The sequence below is a fragment of the Rhineura floridana genome, chromosome 8, assembly GCF_030035675.1.
Source record: "Rhineura floridana isolate rRhiFlo1 chromosome 8, rRhiFlo1.hap2, whole genome shotgun sequence".
In the NCBI taxonomy this organism is placed as follows: Eukaryota; Metazoa; Chordata; class Lepidosauria; order Squamata; family Rhineuridae; genus Rhineura; species Rhineura floridana.
The window spans coordinates 109,413,632-109,427,966 of NC_084487.1; the positions used below are offsets into that span (position 1 = coordinate 109,413,632).

The 14,335-nt window shown below is 43.9% G+C and overlaps 1 protein-coding gene across 2 annotated transcripts in view; it reads left to right on the forward strand.

The window, feature by feature from the left end:
- COG5 (component of oligomeric golgi complex 5) overlaps positions 1–14,335 on the forward strand; it is a 241,367-nt gene that overhangs the window by 203,144 nt on the left and 23,888 nt on the right. For both annotated transcript variants that reach the window (XM_061640367.1, XM_061640368.1), the window contains exons 19-21: positions 8,615–8,691; positions 9,611–9,737; positions 11,068–11,147. In XM_061640367.1, the coding sequence (XP_061496351.1) occupies positions 8,615–8,691; positions 9,611–9,737; positions 11,068–11,147 (284 nt within the window). The remainder of the gene's footprint in view (positions 1–8,614; positions 8,692–9,610; positions 9,738–11,067; positions 11,148–14,335) is intronic.

A 14,335-nucleotide genomic window follows, 5' to 3' on the forward strand; every position in this document is an offset into this window, starting at 1 on the left:
TGCTGCTAGTTTATTTAATGTATTTTAAAATATATTTAATATTTATATATTAAATATATTTTAATTTTCAAAAATTATTTGTGCCTGCCAGTAGAGCACACTTATGGCTGCTTGCCCAGAGGGAGGGCAGTCAGATCTGACCGTGCACAGCGGACACAGAAGAGAAAATAGGTTCACACTGTTGTCTGCCCCTTGTATCAGTGGTATCTCTCTTCACCTCATCCTGGCCCAGCTCTTGAGATCAGCCTTGGAGTATCTGGCTGTGGCTACAACTGCAGGAAAGGGCATCAGCAGAGTTGACCTGAGATGGTGGCTATAGCTACTGCCGCTGGAGGTAAGTCACAACAGCATGGATATGGCCAGCTGCAAAGCTGTACATTGGGGTGGTGGGACTTGGATTTGGAGCAGGCTCATCACTCAAGATCTCATGTTAGTATATGGGAAGGATTCCATGGGAGAGATGGCGCCTGGTAGATCACAATAAGCGGTGAGCTCCCTCGTTCTGCTTTCTGACATATGTTCCTAGAATGTTATTTTGGATAACCTTCGATAATTTTGCGCTTGAAAAACTTCTCCTGCTGTGAAGGCATTTCATCTCATAAGAAGGTCAAACCTGCTTAATAGGCGATGGCGTGAGTGCTTCTTGCTTTCTTTTCCTGGAAAACTCTGATAACACTCATAATAAATCTTGACTGCATGCTAGTTAGCTCTGACGTCGACTAATTTAAAGTAAAGAAACCAAGAAAGAGTAAGAAAGCCCTAAGTAAAGTAATAACCAAGCACGTTAAGAACTTATGCAAGTTTGTGACTGTCCTAATTAAGAAACAAAAGCTCATATAGTTTGCCTCGATACATCCAAGATGGAGCTTATCTTCATCAAACTAGTCTTGAGAAACTTTTGAACGAGTTAATAAGTGCTTCTACTAACTAATTTATTACTAAAAGGGTGCCGATTTGTACTCCAGTGGCTTTTGAAGTGGATGGTTACAAGCTACACGTTTGTTAAATATCCAAGATAAAATCATAAACAGCAGACCAGAATGGGTTACAGATCTTTGGGAATCCCTCTGGCCCAGGATGATTCTCTTAAGGGGAAAGCGACGCAAATGAAAATTACCCACTTCAAGAAAGTGCAGGAAGTAAAACACGGGGGAGAGGATTGTGCAAGGCTTGACTGGTCTCTGGATACCAAGGGCTATCTGATTGACGGTTGTGATAGCGATGGGAATACTAACCTTGCATCAGAGCTTTCCTTGGTGGAGGACTTAACTCACTCCCGAGCTCCCTCCTCTCCCGCTTCGGATTCTTTAATTACTCCGGCTGCTGATATCCTGCTGAAACAAGCGTCATCTATACATAACAGCAAAGTAAATCCTCAGAGCTCCCTGGTGTCGACAGATCCATCGAAAGTAGATGGGCTTCCTGTAGAAGGATGGCTCTTCTTAATATCTCAAGATGTCAACCGCATTAAATATTTTTTAGATCAAAGCAATTGCCTTTTAACCACTCTCACTGAAATCCTAATGGCTAGTAATCTGAACCAGTCATTAGAGGAGTTGGGAAATCAACTGAGTGCCTGTAAGTCCCCTAAAAGTAACCTGAAAGTAGAGTGCTCTACGGGCTCCTATAAAGCTGCCAGGAAAAAGAGGCCGATCTTTTCAAAGAAGACAAAAAATATTAAGAATGCTAAGTTCCCAACTTATAAAAAAAATGGAGTTTGGAAAACTTTTTAGACACCTGGAACCTGACTCCGCACCTAGAGTTTCTTATCCAGGCAATATAACTTCTGGTGGCAAGAGAAAGCCTAAGGATAAGTTCGCCTCACACCCTTCAATCGATGCAGTTGGACTTTGGCCTGCTGCTCCTGCTGGCGAGCCTCTCGCTCAGGAAATGTTTTCTCAGAAGCTGCCCACAAATATATTATCGGAAATTAACATCCCTTCAACGAAGAACAACTTGGATAAAAATTGGAATTTAATTTTGAACAAGAGAAAACTGATATTATCCAATTTCCAGAGACCTAGGGGCTTCCTCCCTCAGATGGTGAGGAAAATACATCTCTTGAACACTTTTAAAGCGATACTCCCGGGCAAACTTTCCCTTCTTGATATAGCCTGAGTGGATTATCTCTCCTCTATTGAACACAAGGCCAGTGCTATGATTACTTTTAGTGAACTGAGACGGGCTTCCTCATTATTTGCCTTCAGAGAGGAACTATGCAGACATGGCATCTTTGTGCAAAGAGTCTTCGAAAATGCAGCGCCCCCATTACCCCTGAATATTATGCCGCGAAACAACATGGGCAGTAGCACAGGGAATGAAACCCGCAGGCACACGAACCATCTAACTCCTAATGACACCAAAAAGCCCCCCCGACCACACAAAGTACGAGATGTTCCTCCCCATATGAGGGTGGCTGATAAGGGAGATGCACCTCATAATCATTCTCTCTCTAATGAGATAAATCCTTTTGATAAGGAAGAGTGTTGGCTGATCAACTCATTTGGAGAACTGCCACCTGAGGCACAGAATGAAATAATGTTAGTATATGGGTTCTGTGTATGTGTGCATGCATGAGAGTTAGCGAGAGGAGGGCTGTTGTCATCTTGTAGGCATGGTTTTCCCAGCCTGTAACATGAGTATATGTTTTCTAGAATTCCTTGACCACTTGATGCATATTTGATACTTGGTTCACTTTCTTGAGTTCTTTGCTCAGCATTTCTGCTTGATGTGTATTTGGAGTTCTTAAGTCATCATCCTTGGGGCTAGTCTCAGCTTCAATGTATCCTTTCTTTAAAAGGATTAATGGCTTTTGGATGCTTATTTCCTTATTTATTTATTTATTATGAGATTTGTTAGTCGCCCATCTGGCTGGTTGGCCAGCCACTCTGGGCGACGTACACGTTAAAACAGGATATAAAACAGTTAAAAGTTTAAGAACACAGTAAAACTAGCCCGTTCCAAAAGCCTGCTTAAAAAACCAAGTCTTCAGGGTCCGGCGGAAGCTCATTATAGATGGGGCATGGCGTAGATCATTTGGGAGAGAATTCCATAGGGTGGGGGCCACAACTGAGAAGGCCCTCTCTCGAGTCCTCACCAGTCTAGCTGTTTTGACTGGTGGGATCCAGAGAAGGTCTTCTGAGGCTGATCTTGTTGAGCGGCATCCCTGTCGATGCTGGAGGCACTCCTTCAGATAAGCTGGGCCACAACCGTATAGGGTTTTAAAGGGCTCGGTACACAACCGGTAACCAATGTAACTCCTTCAACACAGGAGTTATGTGATCTCTATGGCAGCCGCCTGTAGTCAGACACGCCGCTGCATTTTGTACCAGCTGTAACTTCCGAACCGTTTTCAAGGGTAACCCCACGTAGAGCGCATTACAGTAGTCTAAGTGAGTGGTGATCAGGGCATGTACCACCGGTGGGAGCAGATGATTGGGAAGGTAGGGGCGTAGCCTCCGTATCAGATGGAGTTGATACAGAGCTGCCCGGCTCACAGCCGAAACTTGAGCCTCCATGGACAGCTGGGAGTCAAGAACGACCCCCAGGCTACGAACCTGGTCTTTCAGGGGCAGTCGTACCCCGTTAAGCACCAGGTCTATATCTCCCAGCCCTCCCTTGTCTCCCACAAACAGCACCTCGGTTTTGTTAGGGTTCAGCTTCAGCCTATTCCTTCCCATCCAGCCACTCACCGACTCCAGACATTTGGACAGGGTTTCCACAGCCAACCTTGGTGAAGATTTAAATGAGAGATAGAGCTGCATGTCATCCGCATACTGATGACACTGCAGCCCAAATTTCCTGATGATTGCTCCCAGCGGCTTTATATAGATGTTAAAAAGCATTGGAGAAAGGATAGATCCCTGTGGTACCCCACAAGTGAGGGGCCAGGGATCTGAAACCTCCTCCTCCAGTGCTACTCTTTGGTACCTCCCAGAGAGGAAGGAATGGAACCACTGTAATACAGTGCCCCCAATACCTAATCCCTGCAGGCGGTCCAAGAGGATACCGTGGTCAACGGTATCGAAAGCCGCTGAGAGATCGAGAAGGACAAGGAAGGTGCATTCGCCTCTATCCCACGCCCTTCTCATATCATCTACCAAGGTGACCAAGGCTGTTTCTGTCCCATGTCCCGGTCTGAAGCCCGATTGAAATGGATCTAGATAATCCGTTTCTTCCAAGTGTGCTTGCAGCTGTTTAGCCACCACCCGCTCAACTGCCTTGCTTAAGAATGGCACATTTGAGACTGGGCGAAAGTTGTTCAGATCTTGGGGGTTCAAGGAGGGCTTTTTTAAGATTGGTTTTATTATCGCCTCCTTGAGCACTGATGGCATTACTCCCTCTTCAAGCGATGCATTTACCATCGGCTTGATTCTTTCTCCCAGTCTATCTTTGCAGCTCATAATGAGCCACGAAGGGCAAGGATCAAGTAGGCAGGTGGTCAGCTTTAACGTTGAAAGCACCTTGTCCACTTCCTCAGAAGGAAGAGGCTGAAACCGATCCCACGCTATCGAAGCAACACTGATCACCTCTGGCTCACTCCCTGTGTCCACAGTGTACGGAATATCGCTTTTAATATGATCGATTTTATCCGCAAAGTGTTTTCCTTGACTGTGCAATGCCTATGTGTTACTTGACTCATAGTGTGTAGTTCACTTTCATGAGCAGCTCATTTCCTACCTTCTAATTGTGGTGTGGTCATAGTCTGGGTAGTATTGTGATCTGTGAGAGCCTTACTTCAGATATGTGGATGGTAATCACTTCCCAGCAGGAGACAAGTGAGCATGTGCAATAACTATATAACTTAGCTAAACAAAGCATCTTTGTTGGTTCTGCACATTCAAGAAATAAATTACTTAGCACTTTTCTTCTGATGTATAGAGAACTGTAAGTTAATAATTTACACCTTCATTTTTGAACTTGTAGTCAGAACAATATAAGACAGGCCAATATTGTTACCCCAATACATGTGTGTGGGTTGTAGGTCTGGCACCAGTGAATGGTCAGGTTGGGCCTTAGCTGAGAGCCCTTGCAGCCCAGAGGGTGGGAGGGTGAAGCTCCAGCTCAGCAATCCACAGCAGCATTGGAGTGTGGGACTCATTGACCTGACACTACTGTGGATTGCAAAGCTGGAGGTGGGAGCTCCCGGGAGCTCCCAGGCACACCCCCCCCATGTAGGCGGCATGGGGCTTAAATAAGCCAGCCAGCTCCACCTACCTGTTGCAACAACACATGCCTCATATGCTGCATGACATGTCTACCATTGCTGAAGATGGTGGTGAGGGCTTCCCTAAGGGGTTGACGTCCTTGCCACCATCTTCAGTGATGGCAAGTGTGCATGCACAGGATGCAGAACATGCCCACTGAAGCTCCTCATGCCACCTGTATCAAGTGAGGGTATTCAGCCTTATAGTACTACAGGCCTGAGGCAGGCTAGTGCCCAGGGGCCCAGTCACACCTGGCCCTGACCCTGGATGGATAAAGCTGCAATGAGAAAAACATTGTGGTGTAATTTGTTTTAGACTGTTTTTAATCATGTATTTTGTATTGTTGTGACCTACCCTGGGACCTATGGGTGAAGACCAGGTAATACATTTAATAATAATAATGCCATCCTGTGAATTTATGGCTGAGCTGAGATTGGAACTGGCTCACCCTTATAACCACTATGCCATACCAGCGTTATAAATTACACACTTAAAAAGAGGCGGAAATAGGGGACACTTGTACTACCAGGGACTGGGACAGGAAAGCATATGTCTGTCATGTCTTACCTTGTAATTCATAACAGTAGCTGTCTGGAGTGATAGTCACAATATGCCAAACCCAGGCACATGTTACCAAATTCTTCCGAGCTACACAGGAAGTGGATTGAACTGTGAAAGAACAACCCAAATTGTGTTTGCATTTTGAAAATTTGTAGGGCAGTCCAATATCTCAGAGAGGAGGTCAGGTCTCCTGCTGCCCTGGTGTATTCACTATAGCTGCCCAATTTCCCTGCTTCTTAAAGTTAGATAGAAATATCTGTTGGCTATAGGTACATTCTTAAACCGCAAGGTTTTTTGCCTATTAGTGAATTTCTCTGCTTTTTAATCTGGGAGGTAAGAAGTGGGATCCTGTCCAAGTTTCCTCAGAATGGTTTGATCATTTGCATGCTTATTGAGTTCAGTGGGATTTATTCCCCTGCAATCATGCTTAGGATAGGTGAAACTGACCACAGGGGATGTGGAGGGGGGAGGAGGAGGAGGAAGAGGGAGGGGAGGAAGGGCAGAGGGGAGGAGTGGGATGGGAGCAGGCAGGAGGGGGAGGGGAGGAGAAGGACAGGTTTGATCATTTGCATGTTTATTGAGTTCAGTAGGATTTACTCCCGTGCAATCATGCTTAGGATAGGTAAAACTGACTGGGGGGGAGGGAGGGCTGGAGTGGGCAGGGCATGAGGAAGATGGAAGAGGGGAGGGGAGGAGGAAGAGAGAGGAGAGGGGAAGGAGGGGAAAGACAGGTCCGATCATTTTCATACTTATTGAATTCAATGGGATTTACTCCTATGCATGGTTATGATAGGTAAAACAGACCGAGGGGGAGAAGGAAGGAGTGGATTGGAGGGGGCAAAGGAAGGGGGAAGGGAGGTTTGATCATTTGCATGCTTATAAAGTTCAATGGTATTTACTCCCATGGAATCATGCTTAAGATAGATAAAACTGACCATGGGGAGGAGGAAGGAGAGGGGAAGGAGGGGAAAGGGGAAGGAGGGGATTGGAAGGGGAAGGAGATGGGGAGGGAGGGGCAAAGGAAGGGGGAGGGAAGGGGCAAGAGGGAGAAGGGAGGGTGGGTTTCATCATTTGCATACTTTTTGAGTTCAATGGGATTTATTTCTGTTCAATCATGTTTGAAAATGGAAATGGGCTGCCTTCAAGTCGATCTTGACTTATGGCGACCCTATGAATAGGGTTTTCATGGTAAACCGTATTCAGAGGTAGTTTTACCCTTGCCTTCCTCTGAGGCTGAGAGGCAGTGACTGCCCCAAGGTCACCCAGTGAGCTTCATGGCTGTGTGGGGATTCGAACCCTTATCTCCCAGGACATAGTCCAACACTGACATGGGGGAGGGACAGGGAGGGGAGGAGGGGGGGAGGGGAGGAGATTGGGTGGGTAGGCATTGGGCAGAGGGGAAGCCTCTTACATTTCCGAAAGGAAAACATTGTGAACAGTATCATTGTTTGTCACCATTTCCCCCACCTTTTTATTCTACAGCAGGCACATGTAGCCTCCCACCCAAATTTAAACCAAAGCTGCACCTGGCCACATCCACACCAGGCCTTTTATTTCACTTTGAAGTCATGGCTTCTCTCAAAGAATCCTGGGAAGTGTAGTTAGTGAAGGGTTCTGAGAGTTGCTAGGAAACGCCCTGTTCCCCTCACAGACCTTCAGTCAGAGCAGCTGACTGTTAAACCAGTCTGGGCACTGGAGCTCTGTCAGTAGAATAGGAGTCTCCTCTCAGCACTCTTCAGAAATGACACTTGCCAGGATTCTTTGGGAGAAGCCATGACTGTCTCAAGTGAAATCAAAGTCTGGTGTGGGTGTGGCCCCCTGATTAGGCAAGCCCAGCAGGTGTGAGTCTGGCTTTTAGAACACTGACGGTTGGTTCTTACTGAGCATGCCTGACACTATCATTGGGTTCAAGCCAAAATTTCTTAAATTAATTAAAAATCAGCCAGGCATTTTTTTAACTTTTAAACTGCAGAAGATGAAGGTCAGAGTATGGGGCAAGGTCAGTAACAGGATTACAGGTACTCTGTGAACATGTCTGATTTTTAATGAATTTCAACAGATTGTGAGAACTCTGACAGAAAAAAGTCCAGAACGGCTCAGTTTTTTTCTCTCTCTTTTTAGACGTTGAACTCTCTATTCTCTCTGACTTTTGTGTATTGCCATGAAAATTTAGAGGGTTGTTAAGCAAGCATTTCTGAGTTCAGGACTATATATTTTGTAAGGTTTTGTTTTGAAATGAGCTTATGCGAAGCATCAGAATGGCATGGGGGGTATTTTCAATTTAACATTGCGGAATGTAAAAAATCCATGCTGGCTATAGTATACAGCCACTCCAAACTCTATCCTGTTCTGGAACAATCAGATATAAAAAGAAGCTGAGAAAGGGCAGAAAAAGTTCCTAGTATCCTACAAACTAAATCAGGTTTAGCCAATGTGGTGCCTTCCAGGCATTGTGGACTACAGATCCCATGCCAGCTGGGGCTGAAGGAGGTTGTAGTCCATAACATCTGGAGGTATGTGCTGAATGCAACCACTCCTTGCATGAGCATGATGCTGATGAGAATAATAGCCTCTTAGCCAATTGGTTGTCCATGGATGATAATCTCCACCTGCCTTTCCTCTGCTGATAGGAAATGGATGCACCTGGCATTAACTTCTGGCATTTCCACATTGGACTAATAGTAGGCACACATCCTACACTTAAAGCCAGAAATTCTACTAGTAAAAAACTGGTTCTGTTCCATTAAATTCACTATTTGAAGATCTGTCCTTCCCAATTCTGGACTGTCTAGTTTGGCCCAGGGCTTTGAATGCCTGATTGAAGCATAATTCCTTTTCTCTGACAGATGGAGTTAGCAGTGGCTCCTCTCTGCAGGCGGGTCTCTGATCTGGGAAAGTCCTACAGACTCTTAAGGTCATTCAGGTATGCTATATTCAAAATATTTCTAACAGCTGGCAACTTCGTGTAATTAAAATATAAAATCAAGTCACCAATTTCTCATTTGTTGGGGATTTTAATTAAAACCTTCTGGCAGCACCACATGTAAATTACCAACAAATTAGTATTGTTTCCTTTAACATTTTTATTCAGAGTGTAACCATAACTTGGAGAATTTTGTCATGCAAATGTCAGCTAAATTGCACCTTTTTGCTTTTTGATCTCAGTTCTTATGCTAATGAGCTGCATAGTCACACTAAGCCCCCCCCCCAAATAGAGGATTTAAGATGCAATGTTGGGGGATTGTTTAATTAAAATAATAAGCTGCTGTTACTACAAACAGTCACCTACCAAATTCAGTAATGAAGATGAAACAAAGGAGAAAACAACTGCATGGGAAGGAACAGATTATGTTTTTAAGAGGCTGTGTTTGTTATTAGAATGACATAAGTAAAATAGAACCATGTTCTTGGGTTCTGTCTGTGATCTTCAGTGCCTCTTATTTTCTGTGGGGCAAAATAAACAAGCTGTGATAGGCAGTGCTGTTGGAGAGGAAGAAAATCTTCCCCCACCCAGAAATTTGGGTTATCAGGAGCCAAAGACAGGTTTTACTCCCATTCCAGTGTTGTTTGTGCCATTGCATATTCCCATGTAAGTGAACAGCTATCATTCAATCCTGCGGGGAAAAGTGAAGTGCTGAATATGGGGACAATGTTGTTGTGGGGCCCATAATTACCCACCCTTAACGCTATGTTGCTCAGCCTCCATTGAGACCAACCCACAGAGAAGGTGTAATATGTACTTTCAATCCACCAGGACAGGTATTTTGCTAGTAAAATTATATGAGAGCATAATCTTCTTTCGTTTTAATTGTATCATATAACTTGTGGTTTACTCCTCTCAGACCCATGCTGTTCCAGACTAGTGAGCATATTGTCAATAGCCCGGCTGTGGGAGACATCATTCCATTCAGTACTGTTATTCAGTTCTTATTTACAAGAGCACCACCTGAATTAAAATCTCCATTCCAGGTAACGAGGTTTTGCAATCTTTTCTTCCTAAATATTCCATCAACAGTGAAAAACCATTTCTTCCTCTTCTTCTTCTTCTTCCTAAATATTCCATCAACAGTGAAAAACTTCTTCTTCTTCTTCTTCTTCTTCTTCTTATTGTTATTCTTATTCTTATTATTATTCACCCTTTACCAGTAGTTCCCAGGATGGGTTACAACAGTTTAGAATTCAATATTAAAAACAAAGCAAATTACAGTCACAGGAATAGGTTGGGTCCTGATAACATACATCACAGTTGTCAAAGGCCAGGGTAAAGAGGTGCATTTTCAGAATTTGCTGAAAACTGTGAAGAAGGAATCCCACAACTTAGGAGCTGCCACAAAAAATGCCTCTCCTAGGCCACCTCCCCCCACAAAAAAGAAACTTCTGAGGGCAGTGGAACTATCATGAGACCCCCTCTGCTGATCTTAATACCCAAGAAGGTCTGTAGGGTCTCTTCGTTATTTGGGGCCTAAGTTGTTTAGGGCTTTAAACACTATTGTGAGCGCTTTGAATGTGCCTGGAAATGAACTGGCAACCAATGCAACTGTTTTAGAACTCATATGACTCATTCTAAAAGCAGTGGCCAGATTACTGGCTGGGGTTGCATTTGGAACCAGCTGAAGTTTCTGAGTCGTCTTTAAGGGCAGCCTCGTGTATAGCGTGTTGCAATAGTGCAGTCTATGAGTTACCAGAGCATGGAGAACCATGGCCATGTTATCTCTGTCCAAAATGGACCTTAGCTGGTGAACCAGCCGCAGCTTGAAATAGGCACTCCTAGCCATTGAGGCCACCTGGGCCTCAAGTGCCAATGTTGGATCCAGGAGTACCCCCAGGCTATGAACCTGCATCTTCAGTGGGAGTGCAGCCCCATCCAGAACAGGCTGCCTTCCCACCTCCTGGACTCAAAAACTTGGAACACATAACACCTCTGTCTTTTCAGGATTTAGTTTCAATTTGTTGGCCCACATCCAGCCCATCACTGCCATTAAACACCTGTCTAACAGGCTCCTCTACTGGTTAAGATGGAACAGAGAGAGTGGGAGAGAGCTGGGTGTCATCCACATATTGGTGATACTTCACTCCAGAACTCTTGATGATAATTGCTATAGCCAGTGCTGTTTTGTACCTACAGTCAAGCCAAGCTTGTTGGGTTTGATTTTATAAAATCATGGCAGAAGGTCACAGGCATTTTACATTCCGTTTCAATCACCTATACCAAACGGCTGCTGCCATTAACTTTTGTTTAGTATGTGTAACATCTAGAAATAATATCTATTTGTATCTATTTATTTATTGCCCATGAAAGAGAGCAGAATGGACCATTGCCCGTTATTCCCGGTGGCTTGATGACCATCCTTCTGAGAAGGACAGACTCATTTTAATACGGTAAAATATATTTTATTTTTCAATTAAGCGTAGAGATATTGCAGTTTGGAAACTATTATCTTTCTTGCCTGCTGTTGATGGTTTGTGCATCTTTGCTGTTCTTGTGTAACCATTTCTAGAGGTTTGGTGTACATTTTAAACAAAAGTTGCTGTTGTGGCTTACTGTAGATAGCACTGGTTTCAGAGAGAACAACTCCAGATAAGCAAGGTGATCTTTTATTAGATCTTCCTTAGTAGAGCAATAAACTAGATTCCAAATTACACAGAACTCTCCTTTGGGAGACTTTGTATCTACTACCCCAGGAGAAATTTGTCTATTAAAGAGGATGTAATCTTACTTATTTTGTAGCTGTTTGTGGACTCTGCTACTTTTATTCCTGTGCAGTACTGGGTCTATGATATGTTTTGAAGAATACAGTTCCTCCTGGACTACAATCCTAAGAATTGCAGCAGACAGTCTACAGAAACCAGTGGGTCCGCTTTCCAAATTAAGCACATTTAGGATCAGGTTGTTCATTTCACTTGAGTGTGAGGAAAATCAAAAAGGGAGAAAGGCTGATTGGTGAGCAAAGTATATATGGAACAAAAGAAAAGTACCATTTGTAGCTGTATGTGTTAATTTAAATATCATAACACCGATACCTATATCTATGTATAGATATAGATACACATACACACACATATACAATTAAACACATTTAAGAAATATTATAGGCAGTGCTGTAATTGTGAGTGTAACAAAACCACTTGTTGGGAACTGTTATTAAATGTGTTATGGGTTTGAAGGAGTTAATGGAATGCCTGGGAGTATGAGTGATGCAAGACTGCCAGGTGGGAGGGATGTGTGAGTGAGAGTTCTAAGGGAGGTTTGAATAAAAAGACAGTTGGCTTTGGCAGTTGGGCGGTTTTGTTGTTGGGATTTGGAGTGGAAGGAGGGCGGTTGTGTTATGGGAGTGAGCTGGGTGGAAAAGGGTGGATTACATATTAGTTAGAGGGAGTGGGACAGGTAGGGAAGATAAGGACTATACATCAATATACTATTTAACATCCAGTATTTTAATAAAGTTATCTTGTTCATTTAAATTCCTGTGTGTTTGCCTGGTCACGTGTGCTACCATATCAAATATGACGTAGGGGTTAACAATGAGCAGAGTGAGTCTTGTACTCTGGGGAAGGATATTATGCTACATAATAAATATGTATTGTCCCTAGGTCCCAGAAAGGGAGAGGGGAGAAAGTTTCAATATTGTCTAAGGGATGATGGTGATGGTGATGGTGATGATGATGATTATCCTGCCCTTCCAGTGGGAGCCCAGGATGGCAAACAAAAACACTATAAACACTATAAAACTTCATAAAAACAGACATTAAAATATATTAAAACAAAACATCTTTAAAAATATCTTGAAAAGCAATTCCAACACAGATGCAAACTGGAATAAAGTCACTACTTATTGAAAGAGGAAGGTCTTCAGCAGGTGCCAAAAAGATAACAGAGATGGCGCATGTCTAATATTTAAGGGGAGGGAATTCCAAAGGGTAGGAGCCACAACACTAAAGGTCCGCTTCCTATGTTGTGCAGAATGGACCTCCTGATAAGATGGTATCTGCAGGAGGCCCTCCCCTGCAGAGCGTAGTGATTGACTGGGTATATAAGGGGTAAGATGATCTTTCAGGTATCCTGGTCCCAAGCTGTATAGGGCTTCATACACCAAAAACAGAACATTAAATGTAGCCCAGTAGCTAATGGGCAGCCAGTTCAAATCTTTCAGCTGCCGGGTGACATGTTGGTAATATCCTGCCCCAGTGAGCAGTTTCGCCGCTGCATTTTGCACCAGCTGCAGCTTCTGGACCAACCTCAAGGGCAGCCCCACATAGAGCACATTACAGTAATCCAACCTGGAGGTTACCAGCAGTGCCGTCCGTAGGCACCGGGAAGGGGGGCAGTTGCCCTGGGCCCTGCACTTTGGGGGGCCCCCACACTTGGCGATGAGAAGCTGGGCTGCGGGGGGTTTTTCTTGTAAGCCATGCAGTCTCGCCAGCTGCTTCCCGCTCTTGGGGAATCTCCCACTCTTCGGCTGCGTGCCTGAGCATTTTTTCCCCTCTCCGCTCATCGGCTGTGAAGCGGGTGTTTGTGAAGCTTTTAGGCGGGAAGTTTGAATTCCCTGCCTGAATGTGGGGTAGGGTTGCCATATTGCCCAGTTAGCCGGGTTTTACCCGGATTCTTTGCATGCCACCCAGCGCCCGTTTAGCCCCTTAGGTGGCCCAGATTCTCAGCTTTAATTTTTTTAAAAAATTAAGTTTCTAGGTGGTCCGGTTCTCGAGATATACATAAAAATGTCAGCCCCCCCGTTAAATCTTTTTTTAAACTACTGTATAGCACTTTGTAGCTTTAACCCCGCCTGTTCAGGATTGCAGCCAATCAGTGAAGTGTTTGGTTGACCTGTGGCAGTGTCTGCAAAATCTCATTACAAGGCCAGAAAATGGTGGTTTCCCCCATTTATCTGAAAATCTCATAAATTGGGTAAGTATATACATTTCAGTTTTTTCCCCTCTTGTGTGTAGGAGTCAGATCCTGGGCAGTGCTTTGAAAACCTTCCCAATACTTGCTTTTGTGGGGGTAAAAGCATTGCTAATCCCATATGTCCAGAGTAAATCCCATTGAATTCAATAGGACTTTTGAGTAGACATGGTTATGAATGTGCAGAAAATCAATGGGACTTTGGAGTGAATGTAAAAAAGAATTGTGTTTGTGTTCTCTTTCTGTGTCCCCCCCCCAGTCCTATTTTAAAGCAAGTAGGCAGGGCTTACTTAGGTATTACAGTTTTTATTCTGTAGGAAACTAATACTGATTTGTTTAAAACTAATACTGATTTTTCTGCAATGACCAACTGGTTTGACAATAAAGTATTATATGGGCTGTATGTATTTATACATCTGCAGAGTGTGTGTGTATGTGTAGTCTTTCCAACAACCCTGTGAGTTAGGGTTGGAAACCAAGGCAGCTCACAACAAGAAATAAAGCCATTTAAAATCCAATAACCATAAACACGAGTATAAACAGTTGCAAAACAGCGTAAAGTGGCATGATTCAGAATTTTGGGTTGTGTGAATGAAGTTGCTTATCACTTGAGGTTGCAGTTCTGTCCCTGTTTGAGTAAGTTCCACTGAATACACTGGGACTTGCT